Source organism: Somniosus microcephalus, chromosome 28 (genome assembly GCF_052327205.1).
Source record: "Somniosus microcephalus isolate GS21.2 chromosome 28, FLI_Smic_1.0, whole genome shotgun sequence".
Taxonomy (NCBI): domain Eukaryota; kingdom Metazoa; phylum Chordata; class Chondrichthyes; order Squaliformes; family Somniosidae; genus Somniosus; species Somniosus microcephalus.
This window is the reverse complement of record NC_141014.1, coordinates 39,435,951-39,460,437: the sequence shown is the minus strand read 5'-3', so window position 1 is coordinate 39,460,437 and position 24,487 is coordinate 39,435,951. Positions and strand designations below refer to the sequence as shown.

The 24,487-nt window shown below is 48.0% G+C and overlaps 1 protein-coding gene across 1 annotated transcript in view; it reads right to left on the bottom strand.

The window, feature by feature from the left end:
* Positions 1-24,487, bottom strand: part of LOC147099632 (voltage-dependent T-type calcium channel subunit alpha-1I-like) — a 259,865-nt gene that overhangs the window by 105,374 nt on the left and 130,004 nt on the right. Inside the window, exons 17-21 of the mRNA XM_085969212.1 lie at positions 20,942-21,042; positions 14,329-14,452; positions 12,599-12,667; positions 9,669-9,853; positions 5,105-5,231 (exon numbers count right to left, since the gene is read on the bottom strand). Coding sequence (XP_085825338.1) covers positions 5,105-5,231; positions 9,669-9,853; positions 12,599-12,667; positions 14,329-14,452; positions 20,942-21,042 — 606 coding nt within the window. The remainder of the gene's footprint in view (positions 1-5,104; positions 5,232-9,668; positions 9,854-12,598; positions 12,668-14,328; positions 14,453-20,941; positions 21,043-24,487) is intronic.

Genomic DNA, 24,487 nt, shown 5'->3' with positions numbered 1-24,487 from the left:
CAATGGCCCAGAAATTCGGTTCTCCACGGGTGAGTACGCACGAGGTACTCACTCGTAGGCCCGATGGAAGTGTCGGTTTTCTGCATGCACTGCGCATGCGCGGGAAACCGGCACTTCCGATCCTTTGAACGAAGAGGTTCAGAGGTCGAATGCGCGCGCAGGAGAGGCAGCGCGTGCGCTTTGAACTTCGTTTTTTTTGCAGGTTTTCCCGGGAGGGTAAGCCTGCAGTATTAGAAATGTAAAAAGCAGGCATAAGGCCTGCTTTTTACAAGGTAAGTGGTCAATTAATTAAAATTAAAACATTTTTTCCACAGGTTTATTATTTTTAAATACTTTAAAGCAAGGTAAGTTTATTTTTAGCCCCGTTAGAATATAAAATTATTTTTTTCAAAAATTTAAATTATTGTTTAAAATAGTTAGTTAATGTAATTTATAGTTTATTTAAAAAGTGTGATTTAAAAAAAAAATTATTTGAAGGTTTACTGCTATTTTGGGGCCGTAGTATTTATAAGTTTTGACAGGTCTTCCTGTCAATCTTATGAATGGGCTTTTCCCTCCTCCGATTGGCTGCCCATGGCTCACGTGATCCCAGGGGACGCATCGAACTAACTACGCCCCTGGGACACGCAAGCACAGCGCGCCGGCAGCTGGGCCAGGCCCCGGAGCGGAATTTCACGGGAACCCACAGCTCAACTGCCGGCGCGCAAGGTAAGTGCAGGTCGGGGGCTTACACCCGCGGGAAGCCCCCGACCCGAATTTCTGGGCCAATGTGTAATGTCTAAAAGGGATGATAATTCTAGACGTCGGATCAGATCTCGATAAGGACGAGGCTGCTGTGGTGGAGTGTCTTCAGCAATCTGCTCCTTGACCTCAGGGTCATGAGAGGTCTCGCAAATTTAATCTCTATGACCTCAGGGGCACAAGCTAAAGTGCGATGACCTGAGTGAATTGTGGAAGTCACAAATGTGGCCACCTGTGGGCAATGAAATGGCGATAAAGAGCTCTTGCTGGCTGTCGCTTCGGGAGAATGGGAGACTGCACCCAAACCCAGCCGAGAGCCCCGAGCGGGCCAATCTATGGAGCTCCGACATGGCAAGAGAGCCCCGGGTGGGCAGAGGAAACACTTCAAGGACACCCTCAAAGCCTCCTTGAAAAAGTGTAACATCCCCACCAACACCTGGGAATCCCTGACCCAAGACCGCACAAAGTGGAGGAGAAGCATCTGGGAAGGCGCCGAACACCTCGAGTCTCTTCGCCGGGAGCAAGCAGAAGCCAAGTGCAGGCAGTGCAAGGAGCGCATGTCAACCCAAGCACCCCACCCACTCGCCCCTTCAACCACCGTCTGCCCCACCTGTGACAGAGACTGTAGGTCCCGCATTGGACTCATCAGTCACCTGAGAACTCATTTTTAAATGTGGAAGCAAGTCATCCTCGGTTCCGAGGGAGTGCCTAAGAAGAAGACTTCATTACAGCCCAGATTAAAATAGGTCCGAGGGGCTCTTGTTAACTGCATATAAATGTTGTGTTTAAATGAGTTTGCATGGACTTTGATTAATAAAGTAATATGTCGAACTGAAGTCTCACGAGTTCATTAGAAGCTAAACCCGGATAGGCCGTGGTGATATCAAGGCCTTTCCCTCACTGTAGGAGGTGGTGATAATTCTCCTCTGTGTATGTGTGTTCTGGAGATACGATTGTGCTTCTTGTAATCTCAGATATCCTTGAAGTGTGCGGCAATATTTAAAAGTAAATCCATTGTCAAAAACAACAACAACAAGCATTTATATAGCGCCTTTAATGTGGTAAAACATCCCAAGGCGCTTCACAGGAATATTAAAAGACAAAAAAGAAATGACACCGAGCCAGATGAGGAGATATTAGGGCAGGTGACCAAAAGCTTGGTCAAAGAGGTCGGTTTTAAGGAGCGTCTTAAAGGAGGAGAGAGAGGCGGAGAGGTTTAGGGAGGGAATTCCAGAGCTCAGGGCCCAGGCAGCTGAAGGCACGGCCGCCAATGGTTGAGCGATTATAATCAGGGATGCTCAGGAGGGCAGAATCGGAGGAGCGCAGATATCTCGGGGGGGTTGTGGGGCTGGAGGAGATTACAGAGATAGGGAGGGGCGAGGCCACGGAGGGATTTGAAAACAAGAATTTTGAAATCGAGGCATTGCTTAACCGGGAGCCAGTGTAGGTCAGCGAGCACAGGGATGATGGGCGAATGGGACTTGGTGCACGTTAGGACACGGGCAGCGGAGTTTTGGATGACCTCAAGTTTACGGAGGGTGGAATGTGGGAGGCCGGCCAGGAGTGCGTTGGAATAGTCAAGTCTAGAGGTAACAGAGGCATGGATGAGAGTTTCAGCAGCGGATGAGCTGAGGCAAGGGCGGAGACGGGCGATGTTACGGAGGTGGAAATAGATGGTCTTTGTTATGCCGCGAAAATGAGGAAAGATCTGCTGCCACAGATTAAGAACTCACTCGATTTTTAACATTCTACAAAGGAGTCGATAGGGAACTAATTCATCACATCTCAGTTGAAATATTTGGCATTTTGTGACAATTTAATCAATGCTTTTGCAAACTCCATGCAACAGAACCATCTCACATCTCATCCGAACGGCTCGTCCTTCTGTATCAATCAAACCTTTCACTGAGGGTGCTCTCGCTCTCTCACTGTTCCTTTTCATTGCTAACCTTATCCATCCAAGTTGAAATTCCAATAAAGTAAAAGGAGTTAATGTTGGTCATAAATCCGGGCAGATAGGTCAATGGAGAGATTATGTCATTCCATTATATAAAAAAAATAGCTGGGGCCTTGAGTATAATTAGTAGTTTTTCCCCAACTCATTAACTTTTAACTAAAAGGCCATACAAGTGCGAATCAATTCCCATTTATGAACTGAACGACACACATATTGAATGCATATGTGATCAAATCAAGCACAGGAATGCCAACACTTTCCACTCTCTTTGTAGCCATTGTTACCGCCTTCAAGGTCAAGTACAAGAGCAGACATAGTCAGGCAAAGATCTCTCTAAACTGCCGCTGCTTTATTTATACCATCAATAAGAAGTCAAGTGCCATCTTCAGACTAACAGTTTATACTTCAATGGGAGGCCATTTTTCTTGGTTCTGGTGAATTTGATTTGTTACTCCAACAAGCGAGAGTCTAACCAACGCCCCTTGACATTCGACGGCATTACCATCGCCGAATCCCCCACCATCAACATCCTGGGGGTCACCATTGACCAGAAACTTAACTGGACCAGCCACATAAATACTGTGGCTACAAGAGCAGGTCAGAGGCTGGGAATTCTGTGGCGAGTGTCTCACCTCCTGACTCCCCAAAGCCTTTCCACCATCTACAAGGCACAGTCAGGAGTGTGATGGGATACTCTCCACTTGCCTGGATGAGTGCAGCTCCAACAACACTCAAGAAGCTCGACACCATCCAGAACAAAGCAACCTGTTTGATTGGCACCCCATCCACCACCTTAAACATTCACTCCCTCCACCACTGGCGCACTGTGGCTGCAGTGTGGACCATCTACAAGATGCACTGCAGCAACTCACCAACTTCTTCGGCAGCACCTCCCAAACTCGCGACCTCTTCCACCTAGAAGGACAAGGGCAGCAGGCGCCTGGGAACACCACCACCTCCAAGTTCCCCTCGGAGTCACACACCATCCTGACTTGGAAATATATCACCGATCCTTCATCGTCGCTGGGTCAAAATCCTGGAACTCCCTCCCTAACAGCACTGCGGGAGCACCTTCACCACACGGACTGCAGCGGTTCAAGAAGGCGGCTCACCACCACCTTCTCGAGAGGCAAGTAGGGATGGGCAATAAATGCTGGGCCTTGCCAGTGATGCCCACATCCCGTGAATGAATAAAAGAAAGTTAAGCTAAGAGGTGGTAAGTGTAAACATCCTGTGTTGTGTTGAAGGGATACTACTTTGTAATTTGGGCTCTGCTCTTTGTTCTGTCTGATAAACACTCAAGTTGGTGTGTAGTGTGTACCATCTACAGGATGCACTGCGGCAACTCACCAAGTTCCGCCTCCAGTGACTGCAGCAAGAGAATGCGAGAGTGCGGGCACCAGACGAGAACTGGATCAGGCTTCACTGCAATGCCCTCTAGTTCAGCAGCCTGAAGAGAGGCCCAGCTAGGTTGTGTTTGGCTCTGCTTCAATGCCATTTATTGTAAAAAAAGGTGATTTGAAAATCTAGGCCTGAATCATGAAGAACGAGCACTTGTGATGAGGGGCCGGAAGGTGTGAGGATCAGCACCTTTGGGGAAGGAGAGGAGAAAACGCTCTTGCCAATTGGCTTGTATTCCTGGAGTACAGAAGGTTGAGGGAAGATTGTTCAAGGTGTTTAAAATGTTAAAAGATTCGATAGGGTAGATACAGAGAAACTATTTCCTCTGGTGGGGGGAGTCCAGAACAAGGGGGGTATAACCTTAAAATGAGAGCCAGGCCGTTCAGGGGTGATGTCAGGAAGCACTTCTTCACACAAAGGGTAGTGGAAATCTGGAACTCTCTCTCTCGGGTTCAAATCCGGCCTCGGGTGACCGTCTGTGTGGAGTTTGCACATTCTCCCCGTGTTTGCGTGGGTTTCCTCCGGGTGCTCCGGTTTCCTCCCACAGTCCAAAGATGTGCGGGTTAGGTTGATTGGCTATGATAAATTGACCCTTAGTGTTAGGGGGATTAAATACGTGGGGTTACGGGGATAGGGTGGGATATGTGTTGGTGTAGGGGTTACGGGGATTGGGTGGGATATGTGTCGGTGCAGGCTCGATGGGCCGAAATGGCCTCTATCTGTACTGTGAGGTTTCTGTGATTTCTGTGATTTCTGTGATTTCTGTGAAAATCTGAGGATGCTGGGGGTCAATTGGAGCTTTCAAGACTGAGATTGATGGACTTTTGTTGGGTGAGGGTATCGAGGGATACGGAGCAAAGGCGGGTCAATGGAGTTGTACAGATCAGCCGTGATCTGATTGAATGGTAGAGCAGGTCCGAGGGGCTGAATGGACTTGTCCCGTTCCTAACGTTCCTATGTGACACTGAAGATACGAAGCTGAGAAAATCAGTTCCGACCTCTCACCTGGACTCCAAGGATCCCGAAGATTATGAAGAAAGCACAGCAAATGAGGACAATGTTCCCAATCGGCTTCAGGGAGGAAATAAGGGTTTCAACGACCAGCTTCAAGCCTGGTGCTCGACTGATGACCCTAGGGGCAAGAGAGTGAGAAAGTACAGCAAGGTCAATAGACAACACGCAACCACCAGTGCTTCTCAGAACATTTCTACAAAAAGATGATCCTTTTCACTTGACCTTTGAAGGCACATTCTAACCTGCCTTCTGTGTGGTCAAAAAAAATAACAAGACATGGCTAGTGTCAACTGGAGGAACTATTGAGCATTCTGACGAAAGGTCATCGACCTGAAACGTTAACTCTGTTTCTCTCTCCACAGGTGCTGTCTGACCCACGGAGCGTTTCCAGCATTTTCTGTTTTTATTTCAGATTTCCACCATCCGCAGTATTTTGCTCTTGTATGGAGTATTGGTTTGTTGTTGGTTTATTATTGTTAATCTTGTTTAGAACCTTGGTTAGACCACACTTGGAGTAGAGTGAACAGTTCTGGTGAAAGGATGAAGAGGCGCTGGTCAAGATGCAAAATAGATTTACTGGGATGATACCCAAAACTGAGAGGTTACACCTATCAGGAAAGATTGAACAGGCTGGGGCTCTTTGCTTTAGAAAAGAGAAGGCTGAGGGGTGACCTGATAGAGGTCTTCAAGATTATGATAGGGTAGACGTAGAGAAGATGTTTCCACTTGTGGGGGAGACCAGAACTAGAGGCCATCAATATAAGATAGTCACTAATACAGGAAACTTTCTGGTATCCGGCACTGACGGGACCGAGCTGGTGCCGTACCATCAAAACTGCCGTAGAAACCAGCGCTAATGTTAAAACATACGGAGCTTTTGAGCTCCGTGTGAATCAACAAACCCTGTTGCTTAGCAACAGCTTCAAAACAGTCGGCCGCAGCTTAAAAGCGTCTCTGTAGCTAAGCAACAGCTTCAGCTAGACCTTGCAGAGCCTGACTGGAAAAAAAAAGCAACGAGAAGTAAAAAAACTTATAGGAAACGGCTCCTGAATTTTGCCGGTAGATAGAGCTTTCCGGACATTTAACCTCCGGTTAAACGAAAGTTTCCTGTAAATCCAATCGGGAATTCAGGAGAAACTTCTTTCCCCAGAGAGTGGTGAGAATGTGGAACTCGCTGCCACAGGGAGTGGTTGAGGCGAATAGTATAGATACATTTAAGGGGAAGCTAGATAAACACACGAGGGAGAAAGGAATAGAAGGATATGCTGATGGGGTGAGATGAAGAGGGTGGGAGGAGGCTGGTGTGGAGCAGAAACACTGGCACGGACCAGTGGGGCCGAATGGCCTGTTTCTGTGCCGTACATACTGTGTAATACTTTATACTTTGTCATGCTTGATGCTGAAAAGTTAGGAATGTCCTTTCAGCCTACTTAGATGTAGCTTACTGATCGCAAATGGTCACTCAGGGAATTTCCTGAGAAAAACTGGATGAGGGACTTCAGTTATGTGGAGAGATCGGAGAAGCTGGGGGTGGTTCTCCTTAGAGCAGAGAAGGTTAAGGGGAGATTCAATAGAGGCGTTCAAAATTATGAGGGGCTTTGATAGAGTAGAATTGCATAAAATATACAGCACAGAAACAGGCCATTCGGCCCCACTAGTCTGTGCTGGTGGATAGGGAGAAACTGTTCCCAGTGGCAGGAGGGTCGGTAACCAGAGGACACAGATTTAAGGTGATTGGCAAAAGAACCAGAGGGGAGATGAGGAGAATTTTTTTAACAATGAGTTGTTGTGATCTGGAATGCGCTGCCTGAAAGGGCGGTGGAAGCAGATTCAATAGTAACTTCGAAAAAGGGAATTGGATAAATACTTGAAGGGGAAAAATTTGTAGCGCTGTGGAGAAAGAGCGAGGGGGGAGTGGGACTAATTGGAGAGCTCGTTCAAAGAGCTGGCACAGGCACGATGGGCCGAATGGCCTCCTTCTGTGCTGAAAGAATCGATGAAATGGCTGTTGGGAGCCTTAGCCAGGAAATGTTCAAGCTTCTGTTTTATAAAGCCGCCGGTACAGATGCAGCTCTCGGTCTATTGATTCCTATACTCCAGAGGGTTGCGCTGGGAAATCCTCAGCTCTCCAGGACTCCTGCTGCCCGTTATAACATAGAAAACGGCTGCTGAAACTGCCACAGAACCACAAGTGCGTTCAGGTGAGTCCTCCGACACAATCTTTACGGCCGCGAAGTCTGGGACAGTTAAGACTTGGGAGTAAGAAAATGGAACAGTGCGGACGGAGAGGGTCACGGTGTGGAGAGGTGGAGTTGGTGTTGTGGGGCAGGGGGGGAGGGGTGTAGTTGGTGCTCCGATTCCGAGGCATTCCCGCCCCACTACCAGCCTAACTCACCTCGAAACATCTAGGGAAAAGTCTACTCCTGATATAAAGTGCGTGATCCCGATATTTACTCGGGCCAGGAAGAGAACCCGGACGTGCCGGTTTCCTGGGCAACCCGCAGAAATTAGCCACAGAACGTCTCTTAAACTTTTTCAACAGGAATCCCGCCCGCCCGCCAGATGAACAGACTGTCGGGCGGGAAAGCAGCTGAGGAACGGGTGTTAGATAAAGTAGGAGATTGCGGTGGACGGCAGGGGGTTTGGGAGTCGGACATTGCGTGGGTCCGATCGCGTGCGGGTAAGCTTGTCGGGCCGGTGGGGTCGCGATGGGGAGGTGTAAGATCCTATAAACTGTAATAAAACCGCTGCTACCGTGTGGAGATCGAATTTCAGAACGAATCGTGAAATAGTTACGGATGGATTCAAAATGGCGGAAGTCAGCAGAGGGTCCTTTGCCTGATGGTCAGCATGGTCCTTTGTTTGTAAGACCACATGGGTAGGAAGGAGACACCTGTCGGTTGAAGAGGAAGTCCCCCCGCCCACACACCTCCCAGGAACATGAACGTGTCATGCAGAAGGAGCTCCAATCGGGGAAGGCTTGGAGTGAAACTGACCTATCAGAGGGATTCCAGACAGTGATCTACGAGGGAGGCCGGCAGAAAGGCCCGATAAAAGAAGTGACCCAGAGGTGGGAAATTCAGAAAGAAAGGAGATAGAATGGAAGAACAGATGAGCAAAGAAAGCTGGCCAGTCTATGTGTTTCGACTTATGACTAATCCTGGACCGATCACCCAGAGATAAAGGAGTTTGTATAAAAGTCGGACATAGAGCTTAGATATTGTAAAAGGGTACTTTTATGTACGGTTGACTTGGGATATAAATCGCCCGGAGGTAGCGTTTAAGTTGCTGGTGAGTACAGGAAACTTTTTAAAAATCCGGCACTGACGGGACCGACGTGGTGCCGGTTCATCAAAAATTCCGGATAACCGAAAGCTATAGTAAAAGATACGGAGCTGAGAGCTCCGTATAAAGCAACAAACCTGTTGCTTAGCAACAGGTTCAGATCAATGGCCAAAAGTTCCAAGCGTATCTGTAGCTTAGCAATAGCTGCAGCCACACCCTTGCACAGCAACAGATGGAGGAAGGCAAGTAATAAAACTTACCTGAACCTACTCCTGAATTTTGCCAGTTAACCGAGATTTCCGGTTATTTAGGTGCCGGTAAATCAAAAGTTTCCTGTACTTTTATGTACAGGTAAATTGGGAGCATATTGATTGTGAGAGAATGTACACTTGAATTTTGAACTGTAGTATGAATAAAGACCGATTCTATTGATCACAAACTTATCTGTCATTGTTACGCTTATTCGTAATTCTCGAAGTCCGAACCGTAGTAAGAGAAAGGTTTACAGAGGGGGAAGCACTCCTGCTCCTCCTGGCCCACAAGCAGTGCGTTAAAGGCACTTCCCTCATGGATCCGGCCCTCCTCGCCTCCTTTAACCTGCCGGGATTCCCGAGGCCCTGGGAATCCCGGCCCCCCCCACCGAGTTAAAAATAAAATCGCTCTTTAAATGGAGGCACGCAGCCTCCTTAAGAGATTTCAGTGACCGACCCGTCGCCTGAGAGTGGAATGGTTGCCTAGCCACCCATTGCCCCCACCGCTCCCACCAGACCCGCCTCCATTAAAACCAGAAACGGGCAGGTTGGAGATTTTTTTTTAAACCTTCCCTCCTGCTCCCAACCCACCGTTCCTTGTGTGTGAACATCAGGTGAGGAGAAGATTGGACTTGGCTACGATGGCCAACCTCATGGTCAAGTAACCTGTCAAAACTCTAGGCTCACACAGGCCACTAGGATGAGATACCAGAGGACCACGTACTCAGGAAGAGTCCGTGCGCTCGGTCAGGAGAGGAGGGACGTAATTGGAAAGAAAAGAAACATAAAATGAGGGAAGAGGCAGGAGTTGTTGCCAGTTCTGTTCCTCAGCTTCCAGCAGACTTACTGATGAAACTCAAGGGAAAGACTCAGGTAGGTATGAGGGACAAACCTCAAGCCTAATGCTTTGTGGACAAGAAAGGTAAGCACTGGTATTAGTGGCCCAACACAGCGCACGCCAATATTACTCTTCCTTCCGGCCTACACAGTACTCGGCCCTGATGTGTTCTGCACTCTACCTGAGGGGACGCAGTGTCCTGAGAAGCCTTAGCACCCGGAGTACGCCCAAGATCTTCGCCCCGCCCGCTGAGGCCAAGGACACGACTATGTCGAGGAGGGACACGAAGACCAGGAATCCATCCAGAATGTTCCAGCTGCTTCTCAGGTACGTTTCGTCGCCGAAGTAAAACCCCAGGGAGACGACCTGGCAAAGGGCAAAGGGTAAGTGTCACACGATACAGGAAAATTCTGGGGGGGTGGGGGGGGGGGGAAATAATTATGGCCTCAACTTAAAAGTAGCTCTGAGACACATCGGGCGCCGTCCTTCGGGATGAGACGTTAAACCGAGGCCCCGTCTGCCCTCTCAGGTGGACGTAAAAGATCCCATGGCCACTATTTCGAAGAAGAGCAGCGGAGTTCTCCCCGGTGTCCTGGCTAATATTTATCCCTCAACCAACATCACTGAAACAGATGATCGGGTCATTATCACATTGCTGTTAGTGGGAGCTTGCTGTGCGCAAACTGGCTGCTGCGTTTCCTACATTACAACAGTGACCACACTTCAAAAAGTACTTAATTGGCTGTAAAGTGCTTTGGGACGTCCTGAGGTGGTGAAAGGCGCTATAGAAATGCAAGTTCTTTCTTTTAGAAATGAGTGTTAGTGCGATTAGCGTACGATTGCTTTTTTACAACATTCCTCTATACAGTGAGTAAAAATACGGCACATGAACATGTGAAGAATTTATACATAAACATCGCAAACTAAACCCTGGACTATAGAAAGAAAGTCTTGCATTTCTCCAGCGCCTTTCACATCCTCAGGACGTCCCAAAGCGCTTCACAGCCGATGAAGTACTTTCTGAAGTGGAGTCACTGTTGTAATGTGGGAAACGCGGCAGCCAATTTGCGCACAGCAAGATCCCACAAACAGCAATGTGATAATGACCAGATCATCTGTTTTAGTGATGTGGGTTGAGGGGTAAATATTGGCCCCAGGACACCGGGGACAGCTCCCCTGTTCGTCTTTGAATAGAATCATGCGATCCTTTACGTCCACTTGAGAGGAGAGACAGGACCTCAGTTTAACGTCTCATCCGAAAGACGGCACCTCGGACAGTGCGGCGCTCCCTCAGTACTGCCCCTCCAACAGTGCAGCACTCCCTCAGTACTGCCCCTCCGACAGTGCGGCACTCCCTCAGTACTGCCCCTCCGACAGTGCGGCGCTCCCTCAGTACTGCCCCTCCGACAGTGCGGCGCTCCCTCAGTACTGCCCCTCCGACAGTGCAGCGCTCCCTCAGTACTGCCCCTCCGACAGTGCGGCGCTCCCTCAGTCCTGCCCCTCCGACAGTGCGCCGCTCCCTCAGTACTGCCCCTCCGACAGTGCGGCGCTCCCTCAGTACTGCCCCTCCGACAGTGCACCGCTCCCTCAGTCCTGCCCCTCCGACAGTGCGGTGCTTCCTCAGTACTGCTCCTCAGACAGTGCGGCGCTCCCTCAGTACTGCCCCTCCGACAGTGCAGCGCTCCCTCAGTACTGCCCCTCCGACAGTGCGGCGCTCCCTCAGTCCTGCCCCTCCAACAGTGCGGCGCTCCCTCAGTACTGCCCCTCCGACAGTGCAGCGCTCCCTCAGTACTGCCCCTCCGACAGTGCGGCGCTCCCTCAGTCCTGCCCCTCCGACAGTGCGCCGCTCCCTCAGTACTGCCCCTCCGACAGTGCGGCGCTCCCTCAGTACTGTCCCTCCGACAGTGCGGTGCTCCCTCAGTACTGCCCCTCCGACAGTGCACCGCTCCCTCAGTCCTGCCCCTCCGACAGTGCGGTGCTTCCTCAGTACTGCCCCTCAGACAGTGCGGCGCTCCCTCAGTACTGCCCCTCCGACAGTGCAGCGCTCCCTCAGTACTGCCCCTCCGACAGTGCGGCGCTCCCTCAGTCCTGCCCCTCCGACAGTGCGGCGCTCCCTCAGTCCTGCCCCTCCGACAGTGCGGCGCTCCCTCAGTCCTGCCCCTCCGACAGTGCGGCGCTCCCTCAGTACTGCCCCTCCGACAGTGCAGCACTTCCTCAGTACTGCCCCTCCGACAGTGCGGCGCTCCCTCAGTACTGCCCCTCCGACAGTGCAGCACTTCCTCAGTACTGCCCCTCCGACAGTGCGGCGCTCCCTCAGTACTGCCCCTCCGACAGTGCGGCGCTCCCTCAGTACTGCACTGGGTGTGTCAGCCTGGAGTATTGGCTCAAGTCTCTGGCGTGGGACTCAGGACGTGAGAGTGCTACCCACTGAGCCACGACTGACAGTCTCTGGTTAATACCCCTCAACAATTATGCAGCAGATATGATGAGGTTGAAAGGTAGTACAGAGCTGTCGGAGGTAGTGACATATGGCAGTACCTGCTTCATTTTTAGATGGCCATTTAACTCAGGCTTTCACTCTCGTTATGTGAACGAAGATCCGTCCTGTCTAGATGGCAAATTAGATCTCTAATATCTTGTTTATAATGTCTAAACATCCTGGAGGTGCTGTGGATATTCCACTTACAGTCACATCCCATCTGTCTTGTCCCTGCTCCACATGTTTCCAATTCACACATTGACGCTGCATTCTGCTCCAGACAAGTAAACCATTCCGCACAGATTGACGTCATGGATGGAGGGAGTCTCACAATCAGATCCCATTTAAAGAGAGTCTCACCATCAGATCCCATTTAAAGAGAGTCTCACCATCAGATCCCATTTAAAGAGAGTCTCACCATCCAATCCCATTTAAAGAGAGTCTCACCATCAGATCCCATTTAAAGAGGGAGTCTCACCGCCCGATCCCCGCACCCTGTGGTCACATCAGCACCGCTGCCATTATGGTCTGGCACAATGCAGCATGGTTAAGTGGATTATCAGGCAGGGCTGATGGTAGTTTTTAAAAGGATGCTTTATGCCGGATCTCCGTTCCCTTTCAACACTTCTTACCTTGAGGGTCATCTCTGCAACAAAAATGGCCGTGAAGAAATAGTTGGAGACACTGAGGAAGATTCGTTCCTGAAAAACAAACCCAGTTCAAATGAGGTACAAAAGAACACCAAGTGACCGATGGTGGGTTACTAGTTACTAGTCAACCGGTGATCTTCGTTTCGGATGACATCTGCACAACAGGATAAATATATAGACCCCGATTTTAACCCCAGGCGGATTCCACGCTCATGCCCGAGTTAAAATTACAGTCGGGTCTCAATGATGTCATCGGGCCGCAGCACGCACGTGTAAAGAAGGACCCCGGTTGGCTCCGGGCGCCTGTCCTCGCCGCCTGCTCAGGAGAGCAGGGTTAAAATCGCAGATGTTGCGATCCTGGCGGTTTTCGGACAGGTAAGAGCCCGGGGCGATTCTAACTGCCCACCCGCCAGGTTTCTGCTGGGCGGGTCAGGTTAAAATCGCATTTCGCCTCATATTAATTACTCTCATTTGGCGGAGTCGTTAAATCAAGGCCCTGGAATGAAAGAAAGAAAAAGGTGATGAATGACCAGGTAATCTCCTTTTAGTGATGTCGGCTGAGGGACGCGTGTTGACCGGGTCACCGGGGAGAACGCCCCTGCTCTTCGAGTGATGCCGTCATTGCTGGGGGATCTTTTACGTCCACTCGAACAAGCCAGGCAGGGCCTCGGTTTAAGATGGCATCGCCGACCGTGCAGCATTCTCCCGGTCCTGCACTGAAGTGCAAGTCCGCTAGCAAGATTATAAACCTAAATCCCTGGAGTGAGGTTTGAGCCCATGGCCATTTAACTCAGACACGAGAGTTCTACCGCCCAGTGGAGCTGCACCACTGTCCACGGCCAACGTGCCTCCCTGCACCAACATCATCAAAATAAAACACAGCTTCACCCAGTCAGTCATTTGCTGTTTGTGGGATCTTGCTGTGCTCAAATTGGCAGCTGCAATCGTCTGGATAACAACAGCACTTTGGGACACGAAAGGCTCTACATAAATGCAAGCCTGTCCTTTCCTTCCTTTTCTTTGAGGCTCCAAAATAAAATAATATTTCTTTGAAACGATTCACCAGTGGAAGGTGCGGAGCGTTCTGTCCGAGCACGGACAGGTATTTTTCTACGTCTTTCTGTGCCTGACCGCTGTTGATGGACAGTGTCCAAAATGTTCCAGCCCCACAATTGGCATCTCTCACCCTAATGACCACTCACAACTGCTTCTCTCCCCTCCCCCGCCCCTCCAAAAGAAATTACATTAATTAATTTAAGTCGCCATTCTTCCTTTCCCGTAACCTTCATCCAAATTCAGCCGACAAATTTTGGATTTCTTTTACTAGTGCCTACACAGTTTTGATAGTCTCACCTTTCAGATGAGACATTAAACCGAGGCCCCGTCTGCCCTCTCAGGTGGACATAAAAGATCCCACGGCCCGCTATTTCGAAGAAGAGCAGGGGGGATTTCTCCCCGGTGTCCTGGGGCCAATATTTATCCCTCAACCAACATCACTAAAACAGATTATCTGGTCATTATCACATTGCTGTTTGTGGGAGCTTGCTGTGCACAATTTGACTGCCGCGTTTCCCACATTACAACAGTGACTACACTTCAAAAAGTACTTCATTGGCTGTAAAGTGTCTTCGGGACGTCCTGAGGTTGCGAATGGCGCTATAGAAATGCAAGTCTTTACCCACTGGAGAGGTGAAAGTTGAAAGGTCACTCACTGTGCTTCCCTGGTCAATCTCGGGTCGCTCCAAGGCAACGGTGATGCAGTTGAGGAAAATGAAAGCCAAGACAATGTAATCGAAGAGCTTGTGGGCGACGATCATTTGACACATCAGGCGGAACCTAATCAGGCAAGAGGAGAAGACAGAATTGGAAGAGTCACCGACTGGCCAAGACAGCGCAGGTTGTGGAGCGAGGCTAATTGGGACGGGACATTGATCCCTAAACTCGGAGGAACAGGCCCAAGTACGAGGAGGTTGCCAGTCGCCAAGCAAGAAAGGAAACAGCTAGCTTATGATAGCAAAGAAAATCCCCAACAAGTCTAAAATAAAAACAGAAAATTGGTGGAAGTACACAGCAGGCCAGTCAACGTCTGAAAGAGAAAGGTACGTTAACGTTTTGGACCGGGGTCATTATCTGACAAGTACCAGAAAGGTAGTCCACATTCCGGAGTCATTCCAATTCTCCAGAGAATATAATACAAGCCGACTGTTTGCAACACTGGGAGTTCCTGCGGCTCCCGGTCGATGAATCAGAGGTGGCAGTGGAACCAGGTGCACCAGGCTCCTGGAGGCACCACTCCAGACCTGGCCCATGGCCTAGACCCTACCCATCCAACACCCCACCCCACCAAACCAACCCCCACACCTCCCCCTGCAAAAAGGTAACTTTTTTCTAACTTTACTTCCAATGCTGCCCCCTTTATAATGGGGACCTTTTAACTTTCTACAGAGTTGGGGGAGGTAACACTGCAGTAGGAGTAAATTGGCACAGCAGGCAGTGGAAACCAGTTCTCTAACCAATCAGCAGGGGTGACTCATTTGGCTGTAAACAAACAAACAGTATAAAAAGACCAGTGCTAGTGCGAGCAAGCACTGAGTGCGAGTCAGCAGAGAGTGCTGTGAGTTAGGGTAAGTGGGGTGTTAGTGCTCTTTTCAAACTTTAACTCTGTGGGCCTTTCTGGTGCAGAGTGACTGTTGGTAAACCATTTAACTGGTGTAATTGGAGGGATTGATTTAATTTCAATCCAACTAATCAAAGGGGATACTAGCATCTATAATTGGGCAGAGGGTGTCCATAACTAACAATAAAAAAAAATAATTAATTACATAGAATGGAGCTGGTGATGTGTTACTGTTGCGAGATGTGGGAGCCGGTGGACCATATTGAGGCTCACAGTGATCACATCTGTGACAAGTGTCTGCTGCTACAGGAACTCCAGCTCCGTGTTGATGAGCTGGAGTCTGAGCTTCAGACACTGCGACACATCAGGGAGGGGGAGAAGTACCTGGACTCTGTGTTTCAGGAGGTGGTCACACCTATGAAGTTAATTAATTCAGATGTAGCCCATGGTCAGGGACAGGACGGTGTGACTACGAGTGAGGCAGGTACGGGGATCCAGGAGGTAGTGTTGGAGGAGCTGCAGCCCTTGCTGTTGTCCAACAGGTTCGAGGTTCTTACTCCCTGTGGGGACAGGAGCAGGGACTGCAGGGAGGATGAGCAACCTGGCCACAGCACCGTGGAACGGGGGGCCATTCAAGAGGGGGGAGTAAATAGAAATGTTGTAGTGGTAGGTGATAGTATTATTAGGGGGATAGATAGAGTTCTCTGCAGCCGAGAGCGAGAGTCCCGAAGGCTGTGTTGCCTACCCAGTGCCAGGGTTAAGGACATCTCCTCTGGGCTGGAAAGAAACTTGCAGTGGGACGGGGTGGATCCAGTTGTTGTGGTCCATGTTGGTACAAACGACGTAGATAGGACTAGGAAGCCGGTTCTGTTAAAGGAGTATGAGCAGCTAGGGGTCAAATTAAAAAACAGAACCTCAAGGGTAATAATCTTTACCTGAGCCATGAGCGAATTTGGCTAGGACAAATAAAATTAGAGAGTTAAATGCGTGGCTCAAAGACTGGTGTGGGAGAAATGGGTTTTGCTTCCTGGGACACTGGCACCAGTACTGGTGCAGGAGGGAGCTGTTCCGTTGGGACGGGCTTCACTTGGCCAGTGCTGGGACTAGAGTCCTGGCGAATCATATAACTAGGGCTGTGGAGAGGGCTTTAAACTAACTAGTTGGGGGGGAGGTTCCTCGAGTGCAAATAATAAAAATGACAACAGAGAAGGTCATAGTCTTAGGTAGCAGTGGGGAAATTAAAAACCAGAGCGTGTCAGGAAGGGGTAGAAGGTATGGAGTAAAAGGTGAAGTAATAAAAAGGGCAAAAGCAGGAACTAAGTGTCACAAAACATATTTGAAAGTTCTCTATCTGAATGCACGTAGCATTCGTAACAAAATAGACGAGTTAATGGCACAAATAACTATATATGGGTATGATCTTGTGGCCATTACAGAAACATGGCTGCAGGGTGACAATGCCTGGGAAGTAAACATACCAGGTTATTTAATGATCAGGAAGGACAGGCAGGAAGGAAGGGGAGGTGGGGTGGCTATGTTAATAAAGGAAGGAATCACTGTAATACAGAGAAATGATATTGGGTCAAAAGATCAGGATAATGAAACAGTTTGGGTGGAGATAAGGAATAATAAGGTGAAAAAAACACTAGTGGGCATAGTCTATAGGCCTCCGAACAGTTGCAACTCTGTTGGACGGAGTATCAATCAGGAAATAGTTGAGGCTTGTAATAGGGAACATCTATAATTATGGGGGATTTTAACTATCATATTAATTGGACAAATCAAATTGGGCAGGGCTGCCTTGAGGATGAGTTCATTGAGTGTATTAGGGATGGGTTTCTTGAGCAGTATGTAACTGAACCGACCAGGGGGCAAGCAACCTTAGATTTGGTCCTGTGTAACGAGACATGATTAATTAAAAATGTCCTAGTAAAGGATCCCCTTGGAATGAGTGACCATAATATGGTTGAATTCCATATTCAATTAGAGGGTGAGAAGGTTGGATCTCAAACAAGCGTGCTAAGCTTGAATAAAGGAGACTATGAATGTATGAGAGCGGAATTGATTAGAGTGGACTGGGAAAATAGATTAAAGGGTAAGACGGTACATGATCAGTGGTGTACATTTAAGGAGTTATTTTACAACTTCCAAAAAAAAAATATTCCACTGAGAAGAAAAGGGTGTAAAAGAAAAGACAGCCATCCATGGCTAAGTAAAGAAATTAAGGATAGTATTCGACTAAAAACAAGGGCATATAAAGTAGCCAAATCTAGTGGGAGGATAGAGGATTGGGAAAACTTTAAAAGACAGCAAAAAATAACAAAAAGATTGATTAAGAAAGGGAAGATAGATTATGAAAGTAAATTAGCAAAAAATATAAAAACAGATAGTAAGAGTTTTTATAGTTATATAAAAAGAAAAAGGTTGGCTAAAGTAAATGTTGGTCCCTTAGAGGATGAGACCGGGAAATTAATGGTGGGAAATATGGAGATGGCAAAAACACTAAATGAATATTTTGTATCAGTCTTTACAGTAGAGGACACTAAGAATATCCCAACACTGGACAAACAGGGGGCTAATGGGGGGGAGGAGCTAAACACGATCAAAATCACTAAGGAAGTGGTACTCGGTAAAATAATGGGACTCAAGGCGGATAAATCACCTGGACCTGATGGCTTACATCCTAGGGTCTTGAGGGAAGTGGCGGTAGGGATTGTGGATGCATTGGTAATAATTTTCCAAAACTCCCTGGACTCAGCAAAGGTCCCGGCAGACTGGAAAACTGCTAATGTAACACCCTTATTTAAAAAGGGCAGTAGACAGAAGGCTGGAAACTATAGACCGGTTAGCCTAACATCTATGGCAGGTAAAATTTTGGAGTCCATTATTAAGGAGACAGTAACAGGACATTTGGATAAACATAATTTAATAGGACAAAGTCAGCATGGTTTTATGAAGGGGAAGTCATGTTTGACAAATTTGCTGGAGTTCTTTGAGGAAGTAACATATAGGGTGGATAAAGGGGAACCAGTGGACGTAGTGTATTTAGACTTCCAAAAGGCATTTGACAAGGTGCCACACCAGAGATTATTGCTTAGGATAAAAAATCACGGGATTGGGGGTAATATTCTGGCATGGATAGAGGATTGGCTATCTAACAGAAGGCAGAGAGTTGGGATAAATGGTTCATTCTCAGACTGGCAATCAGTAACTAGTGGTGTTCCGCAGGGGTCAGTGCTGGGTCCCCAACTCTTTACAATCTATATTAACGATTTGGAGGAGGGGACCGAGTGTAACATATCAAAGTTTGCAGATGATACTAAGATGGGAGGGAAAGTAGTGAGTGAGGAGGACATAAAAAACCTGCAAGGGGACATAGACAGGCTAAGTAAGTGGGCAGAGATTTGGCAGATGGAATACAATACTGGAAAGTGTGAGGTTATGCACTTTGGCAGGAAAAATCGTAGAGTAAGTTATTATATTAATGGCAAGAAACTGGAAAGTACTGAAGTACAAAGGGATCTGGGGGTCCTGGTGCACGAAACTCAAAAGGTTAGTATGCAGGTGCAGCAAGTGATTAAGAAGGCCAATGGAATGTTGGCTTTCATTGCTAGGGGGATAGAATATAAAAATAGGGAGGTATTGCTTCAGTTGTACAAGGTATTGGTGAGACCGCACCTGGAATACTGCATACAGTTTTGGTGTCCATACTTAAGAAAAGACATACTTGCTCTCGAGTCAGTACAAAGAAGGTTCACTCGGTTAATCCCGGGGATGAGTGGATGGACATATGAGGAGAGGTTGAGTAGATTGGGACTCTACTCATTGGAGTTCAGAAGAATGAGAGGCGATCTTATTGAAACATATAAGATTGTGAAGAGGTTGGATCGGGTGGATGCGGGGAGGATGTACCCGATGATGGGTGAAACTAGAACTAGGGGGCATAGTCTTAGAATAAGGGGCTGCTCTTTCAAAACTGAGATGAGGAGGAACTACTTCACTCAGAGGGTGGTAGGTCCATGGAATATGCTGCCCCAAAAAGCTGTAGAAGCTACATCATTACATAAATTTAAAACAGAAATAGACAGTTTCCTAGAAGTAAAGGGAATTAAGGGTTACGGGGAGCGGGCAGGAATTTGGACATGAGTCTAGGTTCGGATCGGTCATGCCCCTGTGGGTAGCGGAGCGGGCCCAGGGGCCATGTAGCCTGATCCTGCTCCTATTTCGTGTGTCTAACTCTGTTAGATTCAGGAGATGGTTCTGTGATAGTAGATTGGCGGTTAGGATCAGATCAGCCATGATCTTATTGAATGGCGGAGCAGGCTCGAGGGGCCGATTGGCCTACTCCTGCTCCTATTTCTTATGTTCTTATGAACAGGCGGTTAATAAAGCAAATGGTATGTTGGCCTTCGTAACGAGAGGGTTTGAGTACAGGAACAAGGATGTCTTGCTGCAGTTGTACAGGGCCTTGGTGAGACCACATCTTGAGTATTGTGTGCAGTTTTGGTCGCCTTATCTGAGGAAGGATGTTCTTGCCATGGAAGGAGTTCAGCAAAGATTCACCAGGCTGATACCTGGGATGGCAGGAATGACATATGTGGAGAGATTGGGTCGATTGGGCTTATACTCACTGGAGTTTAGAAGAATGAGAGGGGATCTCATTGAAACTTATAATATTCTGACAGGACTGGACAGACTAGATGCAGGAAGGATGTTCCCGATGGTTGGGGAGTCCAGAACCAGGGGTCAAAGTCTAAGGATAAGGGGTAAACCATTTAGGACAGAGATGAGGAGGAATTTCTTCACCCAGAGAGTGGTGAACCTGTGGAATTCTCTACCACAGAAGGCAGTCGAGGCCAATTCATTAAATAGATTCAAGAAGGAGTTAGATATATTTCTTAAGGCTAAAGGGATCAAGGGATATGGGGAGAAAGCAGGGACAGGGTACTGAATTTGGATGATCAGCCATGATCGCTTTGAATGACAGAGCAGGCTCGAGGGGCCGAATGGCCTACTCCTGCTCCTATCTTCTATGTTTCTATGTAACACTCCCCGCTCCCCAAAGTGGCAGTGCGCAGGCGATGTGCACACCTCTGGGAGAAGGCAGGTCTTCCAGATGTGCCATGGGTGGCCGCCATCAGTATTTAAATTAAGCGACCCCCCCCCACCCTTCCCTGACCTTTGGTGGGATTGGGGTCGGAGGTCCCGGGCTGAATTCATAACTGCTGTCAGAAACGGGAGAAAGCCATTCAGCCCCTCGAGCCTGTTCCGCCGTTCAACGGGATCGTGGCTGATCTGCACCTCAACTCCACCTAGGATCCATATCCCTGAATACCCTCACCCAACAAAAATCTATCAATCTCAGTTTTGAAATTTCCAATTGACCCCCAGCCTCAACAGCCTTTTGGGGGAGAGAGTTCCAGATTTCCACCAGCCTTTGTGTGAAGAAGTGCTTCCTGACATCACCCCTGAACGGCCTGGCTCTAATTTTAAGGTCACGCCCCCTTGTTCTGGACTCCCCCAACCAGAGGAAAGAGTTTCTCTTTATCTATCCTAGAAAATCCTTTAATCATCTTAAAACTCTAGCATGTACCCAGCACTGCAGACCTTTAGCCATAATAAAGCCTTATCAGAAAATCCTGAAGGTTAGCATAGAGTAAAAAAAACACGATTATATATTCTGCTGATTACCATATTTTGCATCTTACCTATTCTGAGGGGAAAATAAGTAGACTGACCAATCTGCCCGGGTATCGCACCAGTCCGGCTTGTAAACTTCCATCATCTTCTGAATTCGGAAGCACAGGCTCTGCAATGAAGACATCAAAACCAATTAACGTGAGGAACAACCATCTATCTGAACACCTTCTCAGATTTGTGAATGCTGGTCTCTAGCCATTGCTGCTACGGAGGATCAGAGAACGGTTAAAGCACAGAAGGAGGCCATTCGGCCCGTCGAGCCCCGTGCCGGCTCTCTGCAGGAGCACTTCAGCTAGTCCCACTCCCCCGCCCTTTCCCCGCAGCCCTGCAAATTTTTTTCCTTCAGGTGCTTATCCAACTCCCTTTTGAAAGCCACGATTGAATCTGCCTCCACCACCCTTTCAGGCAGTGCATTCCAGATCCTAACCACTCGCTGCGTAAAAAAGTTTTTCCTCATGTCGGCTTTGGTTCTTCTGCCAATCACCTTAAATCTGTGTCCTCTGATTCTCGACCCTTCCGCCAATGGGAACAGTTTCTCTCTATCTACTCTGTCTAGACCCCTCATGATTTTGAACACCTCTATCAAATCTCCTCTCAACCTTCTCTGCTCCAAGGAGAACAACCCCAGCTTCTCCAGTCTATCCACGTAACTGAAGTTCCTCATCCCTGGAATTATTCTTGTAAATCTTTTCTGCACCCTCTCTAAGGCCTTCACATCCTTCCTAAAGTGCGGTGCCCAGAATTGGACACAGTACTCCAGTTGAGGCCGAACCAGTGTTTTATAAAGGTTCATCATAATTTCCACACTTTTGTACTCTGTACCTCTATTTATGAAGCCCAGGATCCCGTAAGCTTTTTTAACCGCTTTCTCAACCTGCCCTGCCACCTTCAGCGATTTGTGCACATATACCCCCAGGTGTCTCTGTTCCTGCACCCCCTTTAGAATTGTACCCTTTAGTTTATATTTCCTCTCTTCATTCTTTCTACCAAAATGTATCACTTCACACTTTTCTGCGTTAAATTTCTTCTGCTTCGTGTCCGCCCATTCCACCAGCCTGTCTATGTCCTCTTGAAGTCTATCACTCTCCTCACTGTTCACTATACTTCCAGGTTTTGTGTCATCTGAAAATTTTGAAATTGTGCCCTGTACACCCTCATCCAAGTCATTTATGGGCCAGAAATTCAGATCGGGGGCTTGCCGCGCGTGCAAGCCCCTGATATGCACTTACCCGACGCGCTGGCCGTTGACCTCCAGGGACGCCTGGAATTCGATTTTGAAAAAGAAGAATCCCGGGCAGCGTATGACGTCACGCCGCCCAGGAGTGCAGCCAGCGCGAAGCCTGTAGCGCGCTGTGCAACTGAGACACGCCCCTTGAGGTCTCAGTTTAACAGGACACGCCCCCAATGTTTCTGCCAAGCTGCTAAGCATTTTTACATGCAAAGCAGCAGTTTAAATAGGTTTTTGGAAGTTTTTGGAAGATTTTGGTAACTTTTATAAACTTTTAAAAACGTTTACATTATTTTGAAGAATCTGAAGTAGTTTTAAACAGAATTAAAGCAATTTAAAGACTTTTAAAAGCCCTAAAAGAATTTTTTTAATTCCATTTATTTATTTAGCAATGTCATCGTCATACGTGTCTTCACACTGTTCCCTTTGGGGAACTGTATGAAGTGGTGGAAGGATTTATGGCCATGATTAACGCTCATTCCGTGACCGTAACCATCTTTGAACCAGCCACTAGGGCGGTTAGTCCTATGGCGGGAGGGTTTTACGGGCTCCCACAAGCTATACAAGGAGGGGGGGCCACCCACACCCACGGACGCAAATATCCCACTGGATGTCAACCCAGAATTTAGAGCCGGAGCTCCGACTCCACTTGCCGGGACTGTCTGGAGCGGGGTTTGAAACTCTACCCTGATCTGGCCCAGCGGCGGGGATCCTACCGCTATGCCAAAGGCCCAATCCGATTAGCAAAGTGAAATGGCTGGAATGAGCACAATTCACGGCATTAAAAGAACTCACAATTGAACTGATGATGACCTCAGCAATCTCCTCAAGGAGGTGGAGGCGCAGCGCCTGCTCATCATTGGTAATGAGAAGTCAAAGGCGCCGCAAAAAGGGCAGATGATAGCTTGGTCTTTCAAGTGGCAGCATAGGGCTCCAGTCACGGGGAGGGAAAAGGTGCAGGAAACGTATGGGTGTCACCTTTTGTGCGGAGTGGGCCTTTTGCGTAGCGGTAAGCATCCCTGCCGCTGGGCCGGAAGGAGTAGGGTTTCGAACCCCACTCCAGACAGTCCCGGCAAGTGGAGTCGGAGCTCCAACTATAAATTCTGGGTGGACATTCAGCGGGATACTTGCGTCTGTGGGTGTGGGTGGCCCCCCCCCTCAGATGGGTTGTGGGAGCCCGTAAAACCCTCACGCCATAGGACTAACCACCCTAATGGCTGGTTCAAAGATGGTTACGGTCACGGAATGAGCGTTAATCACGGCCATAAATCCTTCCACCACTTCATACAGTTCCCGAAAGGGAACAGTGTGAGGATACGTACGACGATGACCTCTTGCGCAATGCACCTCCTTGGACCCTCAGTCGCAGATGCGAGGGGGCAAATCGTGCAATTGTTAAATTTTTCATTTTATTGACATGTAAAATGTTGGCCCAGTAATTCCCTTCCAAATGCGCGAGTACGGTCGGGGTACTTACGCGTCTGGCCGGAGGAAATGCCGGTTTTCAGCATGCACAGTGCATGTGGGGAAAACCGGCATTTCCTGTCCTCTGAACGAAGGGGTTCAGAGGCAGAACGCGTGCGACTGCACAGGCAGCATGTGCGCAGTAAAATTCGCCGCTTTCATTCATGCTTTCAGTGAGGTCAAGTCCTTACAACTTACACATGAAAAAAGCATGGGTACAGTTGCTCCAGAGGCTGCGGAGGAAGATATTTCTTATCGTGGAGCTTCTGAAAGTATGTATGTCTGTATATATTCCTTTGCGTGTTATGTATATATTCCTTTACTTATGTGTATGAATGTATTATTTAATTATGACTTTCAGAGAAAGTAACTTATTGGAAAATCATAATTAAAAACATACATTCATACACATAAGTAAAGGAATATAAAACACACATACATATACGTAAAGGAATATATGCGGACATTACTGATGAAAAGTTTCTTTCTTAAAAGTGCTGGAAATGTTACATTACTCATTTTAGAACACTCATTTTCACATTCCATTCACACAGCCACAATTGCTCCTTCTACCTACCGTTCTGAAAACCCGTTTAAAAAAAAAAATTTAAACTTTAAAACTTACTCAAAATTTCTTAAAAAAGCTTCCCTCCCTTTCCCAAACAAAAATATTGCCTTTCAGAAGCTCCACGATAAAATATATCTTCCTCCGCAGACTTGGAACAACTTTACACATGCTTTTTTCAAGTGTAACTTGTAAGGACTTACCCTCACTGAATCCATGAATGAAATCGACGAAGTTCACTGCGCAAGCGCTGCCTGTGCAGTCGCACGCACTGTGCCTCTGAACCCCTTCGTTCAG